General features: G+C 38.8%; 1 protein-coding gene across 3 annotated transcripts in view; it reads right to left on the bottom strand.

Annotated features, from left to right (window-relative positions):
- Positions 1-784: 784 nt before the first annotated feature.
- Positions 785-23,979, bottom strand: part of LOC139625524 (phospholipid phosphatase-related protein type 5-like) — a 104,972-nt gene continuing 81,777 nt past the window's right edge. For 2 of the 3 annotated variants that reach the window (XM_071485576.1, XM_071485574.1), the window contains 3 exons: positions 19,927-20,103; positions 14,658-14,792; positions 10,933-12,806 (listed from right to left, as the gene is read on the bottom strand). In XM_071485576.1, coding sequence (XP_071341677.1) covers positions 12,669-12,806; positions 14,658-14,792; positions 19,927-20,103 — 450 coding nt within the window. In that variant the 3' untranslated portion in view covers positions 10,933-12,668. Of the gene's footprint in view, positions 5,411-10,932; positions 12,807-14,657; positions 14,793-19,926; positions 20,104-23,979 lie in introns of those variants that run through there. The other variant, XM_071485575.1, reaches the window with a different exon arrangement.

The raw sequence follows: 23,979 nt of genomic DNA, 5'->3' as shown, positions 1-23,979 counted from the left end.
ACAGGACACCAACTTTGTAGAGAGAAAACAAGAGCATCATTCATTTCAGCAACTGCCCCAAAACACCCCCCGATTACATTCAAGAAACAAAGCCCTGCAACAGATGAGGTGGAAAGGAAGAAATCAGTTGAGGCTATTATAGAACAACAAAGACCACATGGGGCAGTCTGGGTGAAAAGATGGGTCAACAAAATATTGAAACAAGATTAACATGGGAGACTTCTGTTCATTTCCCGCCCAAACCATTTCCTCATCCCCTATAAAGGTCCACCAACCTTAACAAAATAGTAATTTTAACCTCAACCACAATCAGTTATTTCTGTCCCTAAACCCAACCAAACCTTTACCATTGTGCTGTTACATCATAAAAACGATTTATTGTTTAACACGGACAAACTTCCAGACTTGAAGTTCTGGACAACTGACCTCATCAAACCCACAAGAACAGAAAGTGAGCCAATGACAATTTTTCACTTTATTTTTTTATTTTTTCCTACTTAGCTCACCCTACTTTTTGCTTTGAAGTATTATACTGACCTGCCCAGGAAACAATTTCTTTGGACTTCTGGAAACAACATATTTTTTTCATTTAGTTTCAAGGACTTGTTGAAACAGCCATATTTTAGAAAATACACTGCTGAAGGGGAAACTGTAGCTGTGGAGGCTTGAAAAACATCTTGTAATATCTTAAATTCTCATAAAACTTAAAAACATTGGAATGCACAGAGCCCAAATATTAGTTGACTTTGCATTTCAAACAGAAGAAAGAGAATTTATGTTTGAGTCCTTTCATTGTTTTTTATTCAAAAGCTGTAAATTTCTTTTTTTTTCTACAGTGTAAAAGGTCACAATTTGAACTCAAGTTGAAGAGAATTTTTAAAAAGAAATATGTATAATAAAAAAAAAAACTGGGATAGAAGAAGAGCAACAACATCCATAAAAAATGATTCACTATAGGCAAAAAAAAAAAAAAAAACAAACAACAAAAACAAAAAAACATGACAGAGTGGAAATAGACAAAAACCACCAGTTTAGAAAAGTTAATGACTTATGTCTCAGAATGAACTCATTACAACGGGATAACAAAACATAACATAACAACATGAGTGTCACTATTCACAAAACACAGTATAAAAATGTAATTGTAACTTTGAACAATAACATGAAATATACCTCATTTCAGTAAAATAACATGAAGAAGCAATAACAGTTATCTGAGGGATAAAAGATATTGTGAACACTCACACAGTGCACAGTCATACGAAAATAGACAGCATTAATGTAGAATATGACCAAAAGGATATATATATATATTTATATTTATATTTATAATTTTGAACATATACATTTTTACATTTCTCTTTTCCTTTAAATATACTAGGATAGTTCAGTAGCTGTTGCAATGCACATTTGAGCAGACTTCATTTTTCTTGGAGCCCTGAATATTGTGTGTGATGTTTGTTTTCAAGCAGCAGAGATGTTGGTAGCCGTTTCATTAGCAATGAGAGGAGTTACATCTTGATTTAAAGTGCTGCTTTTTGCATGATCCTGCCAGGTGTCCTTTTTTTCATAAGTGCTTCAGTGATTTTTACAAAAATAGAGATTTGAGGGGGAAACTGAATTCGACCTTCACTGTGTTCTTCTCCTCTCTCCAGATGGGAAAAAAAAACCCTGACAATTATTGCTACGAAAAAGTATGATTCAACACAGACGAGATACAGATGGCGCTTTGACTTAGTTACAATATATATGTCCAATTATCGCCAACGTTAATATTAGTTACTGCCTAAAGCAATTATTTAAGGACAGTAGTTACTTAATTGAAATAATGAGTCTGTTAAAGCTGCATTTATTCACTTATGGCCACTAGGGGAAAGAATGACATCAAAACAACCTAAAAGACACACAGCCACTACACATCACTGGTTTTGAATGGCTAACCTTTTTTATGGTTAATCTACTTTCAGATTCAGCAGACACGGAGCAACATTAGCATTCATGAATGTAAGTCACTTTTAGCTCTGGTTTGGTCTCTATCAAATCCTGCGGAAAAAAAAAAAAAAAAAAGCTGCTAAATGCTCCACTACGATCGCCAGTAAATTGCTAGCTTTGTCTGTCTGCTGTCTTTTTATGAGCTAGCTAGCTCCGCAGTGTAGTGCATTTACAGTTGGAGAGCTAAGCATCAGTTTCTCTCAACAATGAGAACCAATGAAAAATGGGAAAAAAATCTCTCCACTACATGATGAAATAGTTTTGACTCTGTGCCATTAGCAAGGTAGCTGGAAAAGCTCAATATCTACATGTCTGCTGATATCTCCTTGTTTTTTATATCTTGTATATCAATACACAGATGTGAACTTTAAAAACAACTTTAAAGACAGCTTTCCACAGGTGTTGACGACAGAGACTCTGATCTCAAAACAAATGAGCTAAAAAAGACTAACAGGCTGAGCAAAGCCAAGTGGTTTTGTTAAATGATGATATAAAAACTATAGATCATTTGCAGGTTTATGTCATTTATCGAATCCAAATGCCAAACATCAGCTGTTTCAATGTGTCCTTTACTGTCTTTAATGTGATTTCTGTTTTACTTAGAGTAACATGAGAATATGGAAATCCTCTATGCGTGTCCAGTACAGAGATAGTCGAGCTACATCAAAAGAGAAAAAAAGTTATTTTAAGTTATGTATCTTTATATCTTGCATTTAACATATAAAAAGAGAAGATGGGTGATATGACTACACATAATATCAAAGAAGAAGAAAGACAAAAATAAAATCATAACTGAACATTTCCCCTTCCACCCAGTCTTTGTGCTAGGCTAGGCTAAATACATCTTGGACCTGATTTTGTACTGTATGCACTGAGATAAAAATGGGTGACAATAAATCTTCTCATCTGACTCTGGGGAAGACAGCAAACAAGATTTTCTGAATGTCCCATTAAATGTGACAAATTCAACAAAGATGAAAAAGGGTTCAGGCCTTCTAATAAAAAAACAGTATAATAGGAATATTTCTGACTTTTCACTGACACAAAACATTTATACATTAAAAGAATCAGATTCCAGCAAAACGTTTCTTTCATGTTTAATGTGACATTGAGCTACATGAGAAAAAATAGTGCAACAAAAACACTTGCAGCCTTGCCGATGATCAAAGGTGACCGTGTCCTGACTGGCTGTGCGATGGAACTAATAGAGACTGTCTTGCCCCAGTATGAAGGCAGCCCAGCATGTCTCCATGTCTCTTGTTTTATAACACAGGCCACGAACAAATACTATCTCTGAGAAAAGAGGAAAAAAATCTCCAAGAAAGAAAGATAAAGAGAAACAGAGAGATAAAGAGAAAGACAGAGGGGGGTAGTGATTGTCTCATGTGGCTAAGAAACCCTTGACAGTCAGAGTGTATAGCGTTTTCATTGGTTGGAGTTCACTGCATATATTCTGTACACACACACCCTAAAACCTCAGAGATGTCAGGAGAACAAACTGACACACAACTACAAACACATGAAGTTAGCAGTTCTCCTGATTTGCTACTTTGATCTGAGCCCATATTTATCACAGTTACAAGAATTATTCTTGAGGCAGAATTCAACTGTCTCTTGAGACAGACTCTTCTCACAAAGAAAGCCATCGGGGTTACCACAAGGTGAGTAGAAATTATATTTTGATGGGAGCTACAATTATGTTTCCATTTTTCTCTTAATATATTTTGGCTAATAGATAACGCTTTATATGAAGATCCTTTAACCTTCATTCAATAGGTGATGAGGCCTTATAGATCTTATTTGCCTTAATAAGACAGTAAGTGTTAATAATAGAATTATAAACACTATTGTTAAATCATAAGACATTCATAAGCACCTACAAGAAACAATTCATTGAATGCTTAAGAACATAAATAAAAGTGTTTTCTTTTAAATTACAAATACATTTATTGAGTTTAACAAATTAAAATTGTGATTTTTTTTTAAAGGCCCGTTTGAGGCTATGTTTTATATAATGCTGAGCTGTCTTAAAATGTATACATATTGTATATAAATTTCATTTTTTATTCACATTTTATCAATCTTGACAACATGTAGAGCTGTGACAAACATAGTTAACTGTTTGACTGATTTCACTGTGTGAATGATACAGGCTTTGTTAACCTTAATAAGGCATTGTTCTCACTTTAGATCTGGTACGTAACAGCTTAGTTTACTGTTAATAAATGCATAATAAATAATATTTTAATCTTAATACAGCATCAAAAAAACTTCATAAAGGTTTGACAGTGACATAACAGGTAGGTAAGTTTGTTGAACTCATTATATGTGTTTATAATGCAACTTTAAACAATCACAAGGCTTTTATTCATGTAATTAAGCAACTGTTACACTTTGTGTCACCAAAGTGCTTTACATGAAAACCCTGCTCAGATTTATTTTGCCTCCACAAGGTAAACCCAGTCAGCACTGACATTACATCTTGATCAGGCCCTCATCCTTGTCAGCTGCACTCCTGAGTAACACACAAAAAAGCACATCTGGACTTAACTCCTACTGCCTGAGTTAATGTTTTGTGCCTCATGGCCAGTGATATAATGAACAGTGCTCTCCTCTCTCTGCATCTAGGACATCAAGATGCCACCCTTAAGCAACTTAAGCCCACTCTGGAGTTATCTTAAATTAAGCAGCACTTTAAATAAAAAGAAATTAAGTTGATTATTAAAGGATTTTTACTTTTATTGTATTTAGGTTTAATATTTCAGCTTAATTATTGTGATAAATATGGGCCCAGAGGTCAGTGTCATATCCTGATATTCACAGCACTCCTCTGAATGTTGTAAAGCTGATGTGATAACAGCCATAACAGAAGCTGAAAAGAGGAAATCAACTTTACAAGAAACGTCCGGATACTCTGGCTCAACGTAGTGACTGGATAGTTTTCCTTACAGCCATCTTACTGGAACAATGCTGTTTCACACACAAAATACACCAAACCATGAGAAAATGTTTGACCCTAGGCAGAGTTGAGATGGTGCATGTCGCTTGTTCTTCTAGTGTCCCACAGTGTGCAACGAGTCCGCTCTGGGTTCTGCCTCAGAACAAGCTGGATTCTGTCAAGGATCCCGAGAAAGTGCATAGATGGAGAACGCAGAAGCAACCTGTCCTGCTGAGTCACTGACTCTTCTTTCTTTCTTTCATCTTTTTTTTTTTCTTTAAATACAAGAAGCTGCAAATGACAACAGGGGCCTGATGAAGACGACATAGAAACAACATACCGCAGACCAGACACACACAGAGAATGGGTTTAGCGCTGCGCTCCAGCTAATTGGATTGGACGGTGAAGAGCGTGGACGTCCAATGGGTCTGCCACACAGCCGACTCCACGTCATGTGACCTCAGCGAAGGCGATGTGATTCTACAGGGGAGGGAGGGAAGAACATGAGAGCGAAATCAGAATAGTGGAAAGAAGAAATTTAGGTTGATCAATCAGGACACTTTTAATCGGATAAATCCCTCCACTAATAATTTAAACCTCAAACATTTCCTTCATGTCTCCATAAATATATCTACTGTATGAGGGAAGAGTCCAAATAAAAGAATCACTTAAGATGGATTTCACAGCAGGAAAAAAAGATAGAAAGAGGTTTCAAATCTGGAGATGTTTAAATGCAAATTCTGACGTTTTTCAACCTGGTTTATTTCCCATAAAATGTGTGGCCATTGTGACTCTCTGGGTTCACCACCTCTGTTGTGGAGAACAGCTGACCCGGGTGTAGATGCCTATATGCAGTTAGCCACAGTCATTATTCCAGGGTGCTAGTTTCGTTACTTTCTGTGTTTACTTTGCACAGCATCATTCATCATTTCCCAAAATCTCTACAATGGAGGAAGTTAGCGCAACCCATAGAATCAGAGAGGCCACGTTTATGGAAAATACAGCAGGTTAAGAAAACATAATGGCATTTTCCAACTCCAAAACACACCATCATAGCACTGCAATCATTCTCATGAAGTCCTGAACATACTGTATATGAAAGCATTTAAAAGAGAAACAGGCTCAGGCCACCACAGCATTTAAAACAATGCCAGTAAGACTCAGAAGGGGTGGGGGGGTTGTTCATGGAGACTAGAAGCTTTGATTTTCTAATCCAACCTCAGTGTGTGTTTGGCTGTGGAGTAAGAGAGGATGAGGATGAGGGGGAGGGTGGAAGCCTAGAGAGTGCTTTACTCTCTCTGTTTCCTCAAGTAGCTACAGAGCGAAGTAGAGGAGAGAGTGTCCTGTTCAGACTGTCCTTGGCAAAAAAAAACAAAAAACAGAGCACTGGTTGTTTATTTAAATGCTAAAATGTAGGATTAAAGTTTGTTTTGAAGTTTATGAATTATTATATATAGGGCTGAGTAATATGGACTATAAATAATATCACAATATTGTTAGGCTCTATTCTGATACACAATATATCTTGACATTTTGAGATCTCCTCTTCATAAATGCACAATTTAACCTGTTAAAGGATAAAATCACAGCAGTATGATGGTTCTAGTCCCTGCGACATTTCTGTGCATTAAACGCATCCTTGTTTACTGAACATTCATTAGTGGTCTCCATTTAAAATTTCCTAAAAGGGGGAAATCACAACAAAAACAGAGCTCAAAGCAACAAAAAGTGTGTTCAACCAGAATCCCTGAGAAAGACGTTTAACCCAGCGCTGTTTCTTCTCTGTACCAGATCATCCGCCTCCATTTTCAATGACTGCTTGTCAACATGAATAAACTGGCCTTGTCGCTTCACTTTTTTCACTCTCTCCAGTTCTCTCAGCTCCAGATACCAAAACACACACATCTCACCCACACACACACCCAGGAGAGTTTTCTGGATCTGAGAGGGAGACAGCCATAGGAGAGAGCCAGAGAAGTGAAGCGCCAAAGCGAATTTCATGCCTTAAAACAATTATGTCAATGTGTACTCAATGTTTGCAATATACTCATTTAGATTATATTTGTTATATCACCTGGATCCATTTCTATATAAATAGATACACCACACATTTCTGTTTGTGTGCACAGTACAGGGGTCACATAATTGAAGAGAAAAGTGATGCAGTGAGACCTTTGCACGGTCGTGTCCCTGGAAGACAGGTAAATAATTATCTTCTTAGTTTCTCAGTCGAGTTTTCTAATTTAATTTTGGGAAATGAGCCACTGCTATTTCAGCTAGTGAGCCAAATTCCAGTCGATTGTGAGCAGAACGTTTCACATGTGACTGTTATTTTTTTTTTTCCTGCTCCACTATCTATAAGAAGTGGGTCTATTTTTGGAGTGATATGAAGTCCGAAACGTCTCTGATTATGGAGGCACTCTTGATTTAAAGACATATGCCAGTGGAGAGTGGTGTGTCACACTGACCTTTGATTTGCTGCTGATATTCTACCTACATATGCAACTTAGACAAGAAATGGTAAATATATATACATACGTATATATATATATATATATATATATATATACATATATATATATATACATACATACATACATACATATATATATATATATATATATATATATATATATATATATATATATATATATATATACATACATATATATATATATATATATATATATATACACACATCACATATTCATACACTGCTGGGTCAGGCATCAGGGGCAACGTGGAGTTCAGTATCTTAAGGGCACACTTCGACATGTGGCCTGGAGGAGCCGGGGATCAAACTACTGACCTTCTAATTAGTGAACGACCCGATGTAGCAAAACACCCGAGAATTTCATGCCCGCGGCTTAAAACCATTACGTGACAATTTGTTCTGGATGTTTGTGATATAGTCATTTAGAATATATTCAACCCGCTCTACCTCCTGAGCTACAATCACCCCTGTCTCTCATGCTCTATGTTCAGATACCTGTGCCATTCTAGTTTTAGTATCATATCCTTATTTCTTAATGATTCTCCACTGTGATCAGTTCCATGGTGCTATATGTCCCTTGGCATGTAGCAGACCACGATATACTGGTGGGAATTGGTGAAATGATCCCATGCAGCGGTCTGTTGAAGTTGCCGGTTCGAGCCAGAGATTTGTCCTCCTGGGTGTTTGAGTAGCCTCCTCCTTGATCTCATCCCCTATAATGAGGATTAATGAACTGACAACATACTAATATACCATATCCAATACGAGGTTGACACCACACTGCAGCTGCTTATGAAAGCTGACCAAGTTTTATGAATATCATCAGTCTGATGATACATGTTCATGTAAAAGAATTCTCTTATCTGTATTTCACCATGAAGGACTCAAATAGCTCTGTGCTTATTATCACCAAGGACATCTTCAATGCTACTGTGTGTATATTACATATTTGAACTATACAACATACGGCATGACACACACTGTCAGCCAGTCATACATACAAATGAACTGGTATGGATTTCAGACTTTTCATTTGACTGAGGAGAGATATTAGCATTTATATCAGAGGAAATATCTCCCACATGTGGCAGTTTGCTCATGTTGTATTTCTAATAAAGCAAGCAATAATTCACCCTTCAAAACTAGATTTTCTCCTGGGTGTTTCATTAAATCCAACAAGAAATCTGTTCCAATTTTCGACAGAGCAGATTTTATTTTTTTTTTTACAACAATCAGATCAAATCATTAGATTGTTTCATGCATTTATCTTTCAGGCAAATCATACTTAGCCAGTGATAAATATATGACTCCGGCGTCTTCAAGCCGGTTTCAGCATGCGGCAGAGACAGAGTGTTATCATTCCACTCCACTAAAGCAGAAAAAACAACAAAATAAAAGCATGTGATTCTTTTTTTTTTTTTTTTTGCAGCTGCTCAGAGGTTCCTTCCTGTCATGGCATTTTGTTCACCGTGGCTTGTTTAGCTTGCAGGCATCTTTTAGGCTGAGCTATTTTTAGAGCGGGCAATTTTCCACTGAGCCTGTCGTCGCCGAGGTGAGACTGGTGAGATTTTCTGCTCTTTGTAAGACGACCAAAGCGCAGGCTCTTTCAGCAGGAGGCAGTGAATTGAATCATCAGATAGGAGCTGTGTATTGCCTACATTTCACTGCTAAATGTGTATCTTGTTAGGAGGATGAGAAAAGAGAACACAGCAGAATAGAGTTAATAGAAACACACCGAGATTTCACTACGATGCAAAGAGAAAGCACTTCAACCCAAACATGTCAAATACTCTGGACAGTTTAGTTTCCTCTTTTTAGCTTCATTGGATACAAACTGGTTTGGTGACCGTGGGACGAGAGGGTGATCACCCCAACAGATGGGCAGTCAGTGGGACAGGGTTTGACCAGGGTTTGACCAATATACACAGATATGATCAAGGAAAATTCCACTTATTCTTATTTTTTGTAAAATGAAAACACTGTATTCACTGAATCGTGGTGACATCGGAATACAGACAGACAGAGATTCATCCATTTATAGTCACATTTTGTGGAATTTTTACGGCTTAAAAAAGGACCATAAAAAAGATGAGAGAAAGTGATGGGAGAAAGATGGTGAAGGACATGCAGCAAAGGCTCATATCCAGAAGCGAACTGGTTTGATGTCCTTTGATCTTTCACATTTGTATTCTTATCTTTCTTGTCTTTTATTTATAATTTAGTACGTCTGTCTTAAGCTCCATTTGGACTGGATTCATGTCTACACGGGAGACTGATTTTAACATTACCTGGTCTGGTCACCTCAGTAATAATTACAGCTGCTATTGCCAACTGTTTTACTGAGGGCAAACCCCCGTAAAAGCTCCTCGGATGTGCTATGCGTAGGTATCGGTTAGTGACAGCAGGGCTGGTATTGTTTCCACCTTGTGTCCTGGAGACACCTACTGTAGCAGGAACTACCGCAGAGTACTTTGGCAGCTGTTGTATATGTCTGTCTGTGTCTGTGAACAGGTTTTTGTCAGCTCGACAGCATCACAACCAGGCAAGATATAGTCATGAAACTTTACAGGTGTGTAGTCGAGATCAAAATGAAGGCTGAGTTCGAAGATGGGGGTCGCGGCTGGTCCAGATGGGTTTTTTTTGGTCTATATTTGTTTACAATTTGGCAAATTGGCACAATTAAAACTGGGCCGGATTAGCGAGTTGCAGTTCTTGTTGTGATGTATCTATCGCTGGATTATTTTGTTAGCCCTGATGTGTCTCGGGCAAATTAAGAGGCTGACTTTTCAATGGAAGCTGAGAAAAGCCATACACGCAAATTTTTTTTTAATTCCGTCATAAACTAGTTATCTAGAGATAACACATTATCAGGTTTTCTCAAGAAAACGGGATAATTATTTTGTTATCTCGACATAAATAATAATATTTACATCCTGATAATGTGTCGTTATCTTGGAATAACAAAAAATAATTTTCTCCTGATTACATGTCATTATCTTGAGATAACGGGATGAAAAAAAAAATTGCTAGTATGACCTTTCTCGGCTTCCTTAGATTTCTAAGCGGATTTAAGGATGTTTATTTGAGATGGACATTCGAGATTATAATATACTCAGGAAGTGTAAGTCACACCAACTTATGTCAATATGTGTCTGTGTCATGTCTGTGTGTTAACATTTGACTGTATTTTGACTCAGAGGAATATGATTTGCCTGTCCTCCAGCTCTCCTGGGAAGCCCTTTGGTTTTTGTCTTTGGCTTTGTTCTGCTGAAAATCAGCTCCACGTACTGTAGGTACCCATACAGACCATATCTTGTAATAACCTGATGGTTAAAATGCTGTCTGAAACAGTGAGTTAAATCACAGAGGAGCACAGTGAATATTTCATTCCACGCCTCTCCCTGTAATGTTAATCCTGTCCCAATGGGGCTTTTATATTTATACTCCGTATAAATAAAGGTTGAAAGAAATTTAATGAACTAGAAGAGAGCGCAGACCTGCACCGAGGCCAATGTCAAACAACACACACCAGACTTAAAAAAAATAATAAAATTCATAGTAAAGTAAATAGATCTGGATCTGCTCCAGCATTTAATGGATTCTTCCCTGACCCATGATCTTTCCCTTCTCCAAGTTCAGTGCAAATTGGTTCAGTACTTTTTGCATAAAAAAAGTGAAAACATAACCTCCCTGGCGGAGGTAATGAGAACTGTGTGAGCAGGTCAGAATGAAAGCACTTTCTAATTGTCTGTATAATGAGATGGATGTTTACAACAGATAGTATAGGCAATAAGTTGACTGTTGAACTTTTTTTTTATTTTAGTTTTTATTTTTCAACCTGTCTTTTCACCTCTTCTATCAAGTGATGAATACAGTTACTGACAGAAAAAATAATGTTGTAGTAAGGCAGAATTATCTTTAAATGCCAAGAATAATATATTTTTTAGATGAAACCACTGACTGATAGTGTGTACTGTTATAAGTATTAAATGTGTCTGTCGCTGAAAGTAAGTGTGCAGTATTAGTGACAACATGTCCATACACACATGTTGAATTTGACCTAAATGACTAAATTAGAAGAGGAAAGGATGTCAGAAAAACCTCAGAGGCACTTACATATTCAAACAGTAGAACTCCCAGTGTTCTTATTGTTGATGTTGCTGTTCACTAATTCATGTTAATAGCTGCCAATTTTAAATTTTAAACAGTTTCTGTGGGGTGATGATTTGGTTGCTTTGGCAAAGTTTGAACACTTGTGTAGTCTTGGCATTATTTCTTGTACAAGAAAGCCAGTGAAAGCTTCTTGTATGTGTATTATCTTCTGCCATGTGGTACTTAATCCTACAGGTTTGTGTTGCCACACGGTTCTAACATTGTAAGATAACACAAGTCCCTCTAATGACAGCATGTGTCTCAGGAGGATGCAGTCATGGCACAGAGCAGATACATCTCTCACGTTCTGCACTGCACTGTTTAGTAAACAAACAGCTGGTTTCAGAGTTTTCTAAAGCACCCAAATTCCTTTTTAGGTGTTATCTAATCATTATTAAGTACTCATGTTTTCCAAATCAAACTGTAACCATGGCAGTGACACGTTAATTGTACAGTCTGGTACAAAAAATGGTTTTGGTCTCTATAATTCTCTAACTCTATAATTTTGTCCATCATAACAACTGTACAGGGGTTCATTTTTATATCGCTCACTCATATGAATTTTATTAAGGCTACGAGTTAGAAATAATTGAAGGCGTGGCTGCTGTCAGTGACAGGTGGGTGCTGTTACAGTTGGCTACCTTGGCCAGAGTAAGGAGGTCAGGGCTTCTGCTTTTTAAGGTGAGTGAAATTTTAGTATTATTCTAATTATATGTTAGCACTAATTAGCAGATCATATAGATCATTGTCTGTGGCCACCATACCTAAATTGTAAGCTTAGCTCATTAACTAGCTAATTATCCACCAAATGAATTAGCCTTGAGTTAGCCTCCAAACAAGATGCCCATTGGTGACAATGCTAACGGGTGCGTATGCTTGCTCGGCTCCACACATGTCCCACCTGTTTGTCCATTTTTGGATTAGCTGGGAGTTAGGTGACTTCCTAAAGGGGGCATGGCAGAAAAAAGTTTGGGAACTACTACTTATGACTGCATTTATTTCCCTCAAAACAGCATCTGGCAGACCTAACACAGAAGAGCGACTGGGGCCAAAATCAACCAATGAGCTGTGTCCAGAGATATTTGGCAAAGCTCAGACATCAAACCACTTCATAGCTTGTTGCCTTTTGTTTCTGAGACAGCGGAACCAATCGAGACCCCGCAGCCAGCGCAAGAAGGCTAAGAGACGATCCTTAATGTAGCACGACTCTTCATCTTCATCATCCGTCTCCTACAGCAGCGTGTGTGTAGGTGTGGGATAATATCCACAAGGCATTGAGTCAGACAGAGACACATATATCTGGGTGAGAGTAGAGCTGCAAATAACAACTGTTTTCAATTTAGGTAAACTCAGTAAATAACTTTATTTGATATTTAGCTGTTTACCTGATTCAAGACTTAAAACTATCAAACAAGGATTCAAAATGTTCATATGTCAATCAGATGAATGATTAATCAAAGTAATTCTTTTAGAATGAAATGAAAGTTTTGTATATGATTACACACAACCTGCCTTACTCCAGTCTGCTGTGCTGACAGCATCGTGCACTGTTGGGCGACTGCAGGTGACACCTGTCAGGTCACATTTAACTAGTTTGGGTTTCGGTGGAGATTGTAACGTCCCATGTAACTCTGTCGTCATTTATAATGTATTTACTCACCACTCATTTGACTCTGCGAGTACATACTGGAGGGAACATAATTGCTGTTTGGACACTGTTCACTGGTAACTTTTTTTTTTTTTTTTTTTTTTTTTTTACAGTAAAGTAAGTGTGACATCTTCCCTATGACTAGATGATAGTCATCTGGTCATCATGTCTGGGGAGATGTGTGTAATGAGATGGGTGTAAAAAGCAAAGGGCACTGAGGTTCACTGAGTACCACCTGTTCAGTCAGCTTTAAGTCATGATCAAGACTACCAGACATTCGTTCTTTATTTTTTCCTTACCTCAGGAACAGTAGTGTAACAGAACAATCTAAACTCAGTCGACTTACTGCTTCCCCAGCTTTCAACCACACCTTGTAATAATAATAATAATAATAATACTAATAATAAAACTGATCTGACAGTGAAGAGAAAAAATTAAATACAACAATATAAATAAAGCACTTATCAAACATTATCAAAGGCTAAGAGGAAGAAATGGGTTTTAAGAAGATTTAAAGGAAGTTAATGAGCTACAGGATCTGGTTTCAGAGAGAGCTCCAGACTGTGGGGGCTCTGATAGCAAACACCCAGTCAGCCTTAGTCACAAACCTTAATTTTGGGGTAACCAACAGGTCTCCTTCCCCAGATCTCAATTCTCAGTTGGGCACATACTATGTCAATAAATCAGCTAAAAAATCCTCATCAGCGAATGGATAATCCAACAGAGCCACGACCACCTGTCATCACATGATGCGAGTCCCCCCCCTAAGCTAGTGAAGACCACAACATGTGGTTGGACGATAAAGCTTGTAGACTGACCTCTGTGTTGAGATTGTTCTGCTACACAAACATAACTGTACTTTAGTTGCCACAAATTGTGTTCAGTGATATGTTCAGTATCAACATTTTGTTTTGGCAGTGAACAGATTTCAAATACATAATCTGAGCAGCTTATTTGCAACTTATTTATATGTGTCAATGTGACTTTTAGGAGACAGGGTTGTCATGACAACCTGAATGTTGTTTTAGCAGTTTTCAAATCAAGCAGCAGCGAGGGACTCATTACATCAGTGTGCACAGCAGCTAATGGCAATCAAAGAAACACACTGATAAGAGCCGCATCAATTTCATACATACATTGTTTCAAATTGATTTTTTTTCTCTGACACAGGAAGCTGATGATTCTCCCATTTCTAACTCCACCTTCACAGCTCGGTGTTTTGATGTGAGATAAGGGCGGGTGTGAGTTTGAAGTCTTGAACCAGGCTTTTAAAGTTCTGAGGAAATCAGTGAATCTTTGTAATAGTGTTAGAGTTCATATTAGTCTGACCCTGGGGGATAAAAGAGAATTTACTTCATGCAGACATAAACTATTTCAACAGTGACTGACTTACACCAGGGCATAAAAAGTTGTGTGTGTTGTGTTGTACAAACCTGTGAGGCGATGTACTTCTCCAGAGGACTCTCCACTCGGCCCATGTTCAGCATGGCCGTGTTGGTCCGCTGCTCCGCTGGTGACTCCTCGCTCAGCAGTAACTTGCCTTTGAAGTTATGGACCACACACACCACCTGCAACACACATAGCAAATATGATACACGCACACACACACGACACCAACACAGCAGAGGACAGATATATATATATATATGTGTATGTGTGCGTAACTGAATTTCAAGGAGTGACGGAGGAGTGCGGAGATTCCTGAGTGGTTCAGTTGGATTAACAGAGTAACCCAAGTATGTAGGTCACATATGTGTGTATTGACTTTTTCCTGGGGGTACAACTGCAGCTATGATGGATGTGGGTGTCGCATGAGCTCCTCTAATAAGAACCAAAACCTGGCTTTGAGGTTCAAAATGAAATAAGCAATTTGAAGTTGGGTGAGCAGAGAGCTGGGGGGTGGCGGCGGCGGTGGTGGAGATCATACAGCGAGCAAACTTGAGAAAAGTCGTTAGACACGAACAGCCAATCAGGTTTCTGCTCTTGAGCTCCTCTGCATTCAACCCAACAAGAAACCAAATGCAAGGTTTGTTTGGACTAAACACTGACAAGAGTATGAACAGCACTAAACTATCATGTGAGAACAGTTATTGATCAAACAGCTGCTCCAGTGTGTGCTCCAACAGCTGTAACAGTGAAACATCTGTTGGAAACAAATATACAGTGTATATCATATTTAACATATAATCAGCAGTCCATCCAGTTCAGCTGAAATTCAAACCGCACACATATAATCATATGTTTTGCAGCTTCTGTAGGTAAAATCAGACAAATGAACGTTTTTCCAGTAATAATCCTGTGCTGTTCAAAGCAAACATAAATCATGACGTCACCCTTTGTCAGCACCATTTGGACTAATATCTGTCAATCACACATGAGACGAGAGGTCCAGGAGGAGCAGTGATCCCTATCTGGACCTTTTTTTTTTTTTTTTTTCCTGTGATGAAACACTGTCAAACTGTTGAAATAGAAATAAATATTAAAATGTAGGGAAAGAAACAATGTAGGAGGTTTTTATGCTAACTGATGATATTTCTCACAGCTGACTGCACTCAGGTGTTCATCTGAAAAGTGACAGAAGTGTTTGTGTGAAGAATGAAGAATGAGAGCTTGAGAGAAAAAAAAAAAACACCCAACCCCTGGGCACTTTCATACCTCCACAGACCTGACCCATCATTGTGTCGGGGGGGGGAATGTATAAAAATCATCAGAAGCGGGCTGTTGCAAAGGGGTGAGGCTGGAGAGGAGATTTCAGATGTTGTTCAATGATCTGACAAGCTTTTACACCAAGGTGTAACTTATCAACCCACAGAAGCCACGTGAGTATTATTTTAAGATTGACTTGAAAAACGGCAAACCTGCTCTTCAAATCGAATGGCTTTTTTTTTTTTTTTCTTTTTTTTTTAACAGTTGGTAACACACATGCTAACCACAACCAAAACTCCGTATTTACAGTCCATTTTGCTCATGTTCACATCCTCCTGTATAAAAACAGAGAACCTACACACGGGATTATGCTTTTTTTTCATGTCATGTTTATACTGTAAATGTATTTTTTTCTCAGTAAACATGGACCAAAAAGATTCTTCCTTTGATTCAGGTGTCATTCTTTTGTTTTAGCTGTGATAGAATCTCAGTAAAAACCAAATCATAAAAAATCAAAGCTACATCAAAGATAAAAGTGAGGGCTCGTCATAATGCGACCTGTTAGGTTTTTTACTGTTGGGAGACAAATGTTGTCAGCGTTCTGATGTATATGAAGTGTTGTGGTTGCGTCAGTGCATTTCAGATCTTAAAACAAAAACACTGTAAAGCAACCTAAGTGCAATTTGATAAAGTGATGCAATATTGTGAATTGATATCAAAATACTTTTTCGTCATGCGTCATTTTATTTTACCAAAGATAATCACTGCATTAAAGATGATAAAAACACAAGCCAGATAACAGACTAGTGACTGAAGTAAATACAGATCCACGTTGCCTCAACTTGTATATTCACATATGTTGTGTTGTGTTGTTGTGTTCATAGTTTTAGGATCCTATGATAGCCTAAATGCTGGTATATTTCCTCATATTAATCTGTCTGAACATCTACTTCCTGGTTTTTCTTCTGAAGTAGAAAACCTCATTTATGGATTTAACTTATCAAACCAGATTGTTCTGCACTACAGTCCATTTGCAGGCCCTTTAAAGGCTTTATTGCTCACAATATATCAGCTGTCTGAGCTCAACATATATAAAAGGATCCCTGCAACGCCAAGACTGGGCCAATCTGCTCTTTGATTCACTGTTGTCTGTGATAATGAGGGCTATTTGTTTCAGGCCACGTTAAAATGAGAGGAGAGGAGAGGAGAGGAGAGAGAAGAGCGATAGTTTCTCTGGTATTAAAAGGAGTGTTGTCTTTGTATTCTCCTATCTGTCCATCACTAATGGCTCTGTCGCGTTTTTAAACAAAGCCAACATTAATGGAGGTCTGAGAAAAGAGGCTGAAGGAGGCATTCTCTCTAAAAACACTCTGGTCACAGCAAAAAGAGAGAAAGTGGCCTTCCTCTGTCAAATGCAAAAAGGAGAAAGAGGATGAGCAGTGGAAAAAAAGGAGGGAGAGATTCTCTTCTTCTGCGGCTGCTTTCTTTCAGCTGCTGCTAAGGAACATGCTGTATCTGGGGTCCACTCATCCTCACTCTGTGTGTGTTTCATGATGTTCCGCAGCACAGCTGTGAGGGGGAAAAACAAACCTTGATGTATAGTTTTTCATGAGAGAACGTGTGAAGCCATACAGCTGAGAGAGACCGACGGCCGCTCCATCAGACAGCTGTGTGGAGTGCAGCTGAACTCGGTGATGGTGCTGGATGTTGTACAAGTAAACTCTCTGATACCACTGGCTCCTTCTTCATCTTTAGCTCATGCCTAACTCCTTTCTCAGGCCAAAAATAATAAGACTTCTGTTTGGTGCATGGGCAGTTTACAGAGCATGTATGAAAGAATCAATGATTAGTACTCATGTTGTGTATCAAATTATTATTATTATTATTATTATCAGTAATCAGATAATGACCTAAAATAATAACTAACTGATAATAATGAACTCGGTGCTGCAGTGGTTAGCACCGTCACCTCACAGCAAGAATGTTCTGGCGTCTGGTTTAGCTTCTTCCCACAGTCCAAAGACATGCAATTAAGCAGGTTAATTGGTGACTCTACGTTGCCTGTAGGCATGGATGGCTGTTTGTCTCTATATATCAGCCCTGGCATAGACTGGTGACCTGTCCAGGATGTACCCTGCCCTTATCCAGTGTCAGCTGGGATTGGCTTGAGCCCTCCCTGCAACCAACAGAGGATAAGCACTATAGGTAATGGATGGGTGGATGGATGGTTACCCTTACGAAGGCCGGATAAAAAACACATGGGAGGGTGGAATTACCTGTACTGTAATAGCCCACATTTGCCATGTGCTATAAGTGTTCATTATATTGCACATCATTATCATCATCATTATCAAACATAACTGGCAATTAGATTAAATGGTAATGCAAACTGCATGGCTGTAGTGAAGGTAATGTTGCTCAGTATGTGTGTCCACTACTTCGATCTGGACTGATCTCAACAACTACAACAGTTAACTTTACCCCTAGTGCAAATTTTTCAGTTGTCCTCTAAATCACTTATCCAGAGTTGTTTTTCTTAAAATCTACTGGATTAATTTGTACAAAACTTTTCATAGATTCATGGACCCAACACATCAAACCCCAGACAATAAAGCTTCAGTTGTACTTTGTCTTTAGTGCTTTCCAGCAGTGGTACAGATGACAGAAGAAAACAGTTTAACACCACCGTATCACACTTTGAGTACCTGGTCTTGCCCTTTTGGTGAACTAATGCACCTGCTGTCTTCTAGGCTCTCAAGATTTCCTCAACCATTTTGTCTTTGTGTATTTAGATGATATTTGCATCTACACTAAAGACCTGATGTACCATGTTTCCCATGTCTGACAGATCCTCCAGAGACTCTTTGTCAAAGCAGAGACATGTGAAATTCTGGGTTACATCATTGCAGTTTATCAAAGTGGTTCCCTCCGTCCAACATCACCTCTGCTGCTGTAAGAAAATATGGTTCAATCCCTCGACACCAACAAAGGCATTGCAGATAAACACAGGACTCCAGCTCCCAAATATGAACCAGGTCAGGTTATCTTCATCTTTCATTGAAAATGTAATATTGTGGATCAAAGATGTGCATCACTGGGGCAGGGGTCTGCAATACTTGGCGGATTGGCAGAACTATGGTACTGAAGGGTGGTCTCGGGGGCCCCAGTCATTTATTCTGGACCCTCATGAGATCAAGGACCTTCATCATGTCCATCCTCTTCACTGTGTTCTCCTTTTTCTTCTGTGGGTTGTTTGTCTCTAACCTTTCCTTCTATCTCTCAGTGTGTGTTTGCATGGAGCTGGGCCTGGCTATCAGGTTCCTCTCTCGCCAACTGACCTGCACAGCTGCGACTCATCCTCTAATCAAATCAACAACTTATGCCCGTATATAAACCTCAGCTCATCCCTCAAGCCTTTGCCAGATCGTTCCATCCACCAGTGTGTATTTTACATGACGGCTAAATACTTAGTTTTCCTTGTGAACGCCTGCTCCATGTTAATTCTGTGTTTGCCCCTGCCCCAGGTTAATCACTCCAGTCTCTCCTGTTGCCTGCCTTGTCTGGCAACCCGGCCTCAGGCCATTTAACTCCATTCAACATCTCCACAGTCAACAACACATTTGCCTTCGAACTGCTTAACTGTCTCCTTGCCTGTGTTCTGCATTTTTGGTCTGAAATTGAGCTGCTTTTAAGTCTTTCATTTAATTTTGACACATAAAAGGAACTACTTTTCACCACATCACTTTACTTTTATAATTTAGTTGGATTTGTTTTAATTGAGACATTTTAAATCTTCCATAGACCTTTCAGTTCTGCCAACATTATGTTATTAACAACTTAAAACTATTAATTTTTGGAATCTGTGAACTGAAGATACAAATCTTTAATCTTCTTGTGAGAATCTATTTGTCTAATAAAAGCCTATCAGGAAAAGGAGGGACATGAGAATCTGCCTTTGTGTGTATGTGTGCACAGTACATGTAATACACACAACTCAAAAACGGTCATGTCTCATACCACAGCACCATAGATAATCTTTGTGGATGTGAGTCTCACCAGGAAAGTGGCAATAGCAGTGCCGATGATGAAGCCAGCGATGACGTCCGACCAGTGGTTGCGGTATTCAGCCACACGGTTCAGACCGGTGAGGAAGGCCAGACACATGAGCCCCAGAGACAGCACCGGTTTGGCCAGACGAGTGCCCTTCGCCTGCACCGTGCAGGTCACATACATCTGCCAGGGAAGAGAGAAGCAAGGATTAGATCATCTGTCTTCATTGGCCCCACATTAAGCGGATCAGCAGCAATTAAATACACACAGAGGTTTAACCAAAATTTTACCTATATTCTTTTCACTATTAGAGAACATTTTACCCCTGAATCCAAACTCACAACAGTCACTTACCATCAGTGAGTCATCAAATTTTTAGAGGTACTTTTAAAGCCTACCCGGGGTGCATATCTAATAGTCAGGATAAATAATTTGGGTATTTTCCTTTTATTAAAAAATCTATATTAAAAGCACACCATCTAATTTTTACCACCATGGCCTTCCCTGCAGTTGGGGTTTTTATTGGGAGCTGAATTATTCACAGGTGGTCCAGGTGATTAAAATTGGTAAAAACACTGAATAGAGCAGTTTCACGTTAAAAATCTGTGTTTCTCTGACACTGTTTAGCCGACATAGGACGTCTTGGAGGGGTGGGAGCTGAACTGCTACTAACATTTGCACAGCTCTGAGAGCTTATGATCCAGACATTTAATGACTAAAATCCTTCACCTGGTTAAAATATAGTTAAAAACGACCAAGATGTGAAATGTGAAACTGTGATGTAAAACTAGCAGGCAACCACAACACTGACGCATGTGCAAACACGATATGACATTAAATGAAACAGATCGTTATCATGATTAAAATGATAGACTTCTACATTACAATTGGGAGAAGGTCGACGTGGTTGGACAGTTTATAATGTGAGTTTGACACTGGAAACCACTGTTAGGATTTTCTAATGACAATCAATGTTATTTTCTTTTAACCGTGACCACAATGATTTCCTAACATTAATTAACAGTTATTGAGCCTAAACCTAACCGAACAATAATAATGACAGATTAGCAAACGGTCATACAAAGCACTGAACGGTCACTGGAAGGTGCTGACAAATAACGTTTAACAGAGATCAGAACAGACAGTATTGTGTTACTTTGGAAGACAATGACGTATTTTGTTGTTTACTTCTGAGGAACAGTTGAAAAGGCGTTGCTTGTAGTGAGAGAGAATCAGCACTGATTTGTTTTTTTTTTTTTTTATAGCCTGTAACTGGACTTATTTATCAGGTGGACAGAAACAAAATTCCAAATAATAAAATAAATATAATATGTAATATATAATATAACACATGAGTTTGAAACAGTTTGATAACACTAACTTTAATGTTGTGTTTTCAGCTTGTTCTGTTCGACCCGAGTTGCCAAAAGGTAATAAAGCAGCTCTGAATAATCCCTCCAGTAAAATTTGTACTCAGCGTGGCCATGGGCTAACCATTAATGACATGCTGGTTGGAAAATTAGAGTTCTCTGATGAAGTGAAGTAATGACAGATCTATAAAATGACCTTTATCACAATCTACCCGGAAGAGCAGGTTTTTGCATCTGTTTAGACTGTGTCTGACATATTTGTGTGTTCCACTTGCACTAAATGTGCTGCATCCTCAAAGAAGCAACCTTGAGGACTCTGTTAATTGTCTTCAGGCATTTTTTTAATATGAAATATCCATACTTTATACTAGCTAGCTGACAGCAGGAAGTGTCATGTGATGTCAGGAACCTTGACTCAACCGATTCTGCGTCTCTGAGACGTTCATAAAGATAAAAACTTTTTCCACAGGAAAATGCTGAAAATCGACATTATTTTAGTTTGACTTTCAAAAATATTCAGAATCTTTTTCCTAAGCTTCTAATGTTTTATTAAAAACTCCAGTCAGAGCCAGCAGACAGCTGTGACTGTGTGTAAATATGAGCCTATATATTAAGTCTCTCCTCTGGGCACCTTTCTATTTTCTTCCCTGTATTTACAGAAGTGCTGGCAGATCTGCCACTGGATGTACAGGATGATTAAAAAAAACAAAAAACAACAAAACAAAAAATACTCACGCTGTGAGGATAAAAGAGAGGAAAGAGGACAAACTTTCTCTACTACAGTTTTAGTACATAATCTCTTTTATATTTGATTCACTGAGCCTTGACACTCTTACCAAATAATCCGTGCTCTCTCTTTTTCATTAGCAAAGATCAGTGTAGATCAGGTAGCAGCTTCTCATTTATTTGCCCACCCTGACCCTCACTTTTACCAGTGAAAAAAATATGTCTTAACTTTATCAGGTAGGCAGGTCTTTATTAGACATGACAGCGAAGAGTGACAGAGAGAAGGGGAATGTCGTGCAGCAAAGAGTCCGGCTGGCCGGGACTCCAACCAGGGACCCACCTGCTTAGAAAACTGCGGTATGAGCCCCAGCCACTCAACTATTGGGTCGCTAATCAACGTTAATTCAGTGAGTAACTTGATGACAGGACAAAATGGTTGGTGAGTCTGTACACGACCAAAGATCATTTGTGAGGGAAGAAGCTCCACTCTGTATCACCACTGTCCCACCATCCGACACAGTGTTTCTGCAGAGCCAACAAATCCAAGCAGATGAGTCCGCTCCAGTTAAATATCTACCTGACCACATGTCAGCTTTAGGAGTCACTCTCTCTTGTTGAAGTTTCATTCATATCAAATCTGATTTGCCTTATTTTCCCAAAGCCCCTCCTGTGTCATCTTGGCTGTGTGCTTCGGGTCCTTGTCCTGTTGGAGGGTGAACCTCAGTCTGAGGTCCTGAGCTCTGGACCAGGTCTTCAGTAAGGATATCTCTGTACTTTGCTCCATTCAGCTTTCCCTCAACCCTGACCTTTCTCCTTGCCCCTGCCGCTGTTTCTCAGTCTGAGTCCTGTAGGTGCTTTGCTGTAAACTTTCACTGGGAGAGGCTTCGTCTGGTCACTCTGCCATAAAGTCCAGATTGGTGCTCTTGGGAACCTTCAACGCAACAGAAATGTTTCTTGAAACCTTCCTCAGATCTGTGCCTGGACACGACCCTGTCTGTGAGCTCTGCAGACTCCTTGCTCCTCATGGCTCTCTGACGTGTACTGTCAGCTGTGAGACCTTATGGGGTTATCATCAGAGGGTAAAGAGAGGACAGTGTAAGACTGGCGAAGGAAGTCCACATCTGGTTTTATCTAGTCACTAATGAAGAGAGAAAGAGAGGGAGCCAGAGAGAGAGAGGGAATGTCAAGTAGGGACATAGAGCCCCCAGCATCATCCTCCTTTCCTCTTCCTCCTCATTTCCATCTCCTCTCCTGACCATCTGGGCCTCTGATGAGCGCTGTAAATAATACATCATCATCATCATCATCATCATCATCATCATCATCATCATCATAAGGCCTGTGCACTATTTGCAGTATCATTACATCAGTGTCCTCAAATCGTTTAATTGCTTAAAAGTTATCACAGTTTCACAAATAAAATACACTGAATTTAGTTCATTGTTTACACTGTTTGAGATGATCAGGAAACTTAAATACAAGCACTGTGCATTTTGTTTATTTCCATGTTTGTGGCTTTTTTTTTTTATTTCTTGGATAAAAATTGACAATGTTGCTCATAATTATGAAGACACCCCCCCCCCCCCCCCCAACCTCCACACTCATTAGTGAGTCAATAGACATAAAAACAGTTTTTAAAGTCTAATGCTGATCTGAGCGCAGCTTGAGAGCAAATATTTTAATGATTAGAGAGAACATGAATAATTAGCCCCGGTCTAAGACTCTTGGATTTTGCACATCTTCAGTGGGAACCAGTGGGCCTGGGTGCCACAGAGCTGTTCTAACACACTGTTGATTGATGTTGACTGTTGAAGTCTTTTTATTGGGTTTGATGACAATAAGACAAAAAAATATATAACTTCGTCAGACTTATACAAAAAATGGGATAAATACATTTAACTTCTAATGTTTTTGATATTTCTGTCATCTGGACGTCAAAATCAATTCAGTCTGAGGAGGAAAG

The sequence above is a fragment of the Trachinotus anak genome, unplaced genomic scaffold (assembly GCF_046630095.1).
Source record: "Trachinotus anak isolate AG129_WGS33_773 ecotype Australia unplaced genomic scaffold, CSIRO_AGI_Tana_v1 ptg000009l, whole genome shotgun sequence".
In the NCBI taxonomy this organism is placed as follows: domain Eukaryota; kingdom Metazoa; phylum Chordata; class Actinopteri; order Carangiformes; family Carangidae; genus Trachinotus; species Trachinotus anak.
The sequence above is the reverse complement of the archived record's forward strand: the minus strand, read 5'-3'. Positions and strand labels throughout refer to the sequence as shown.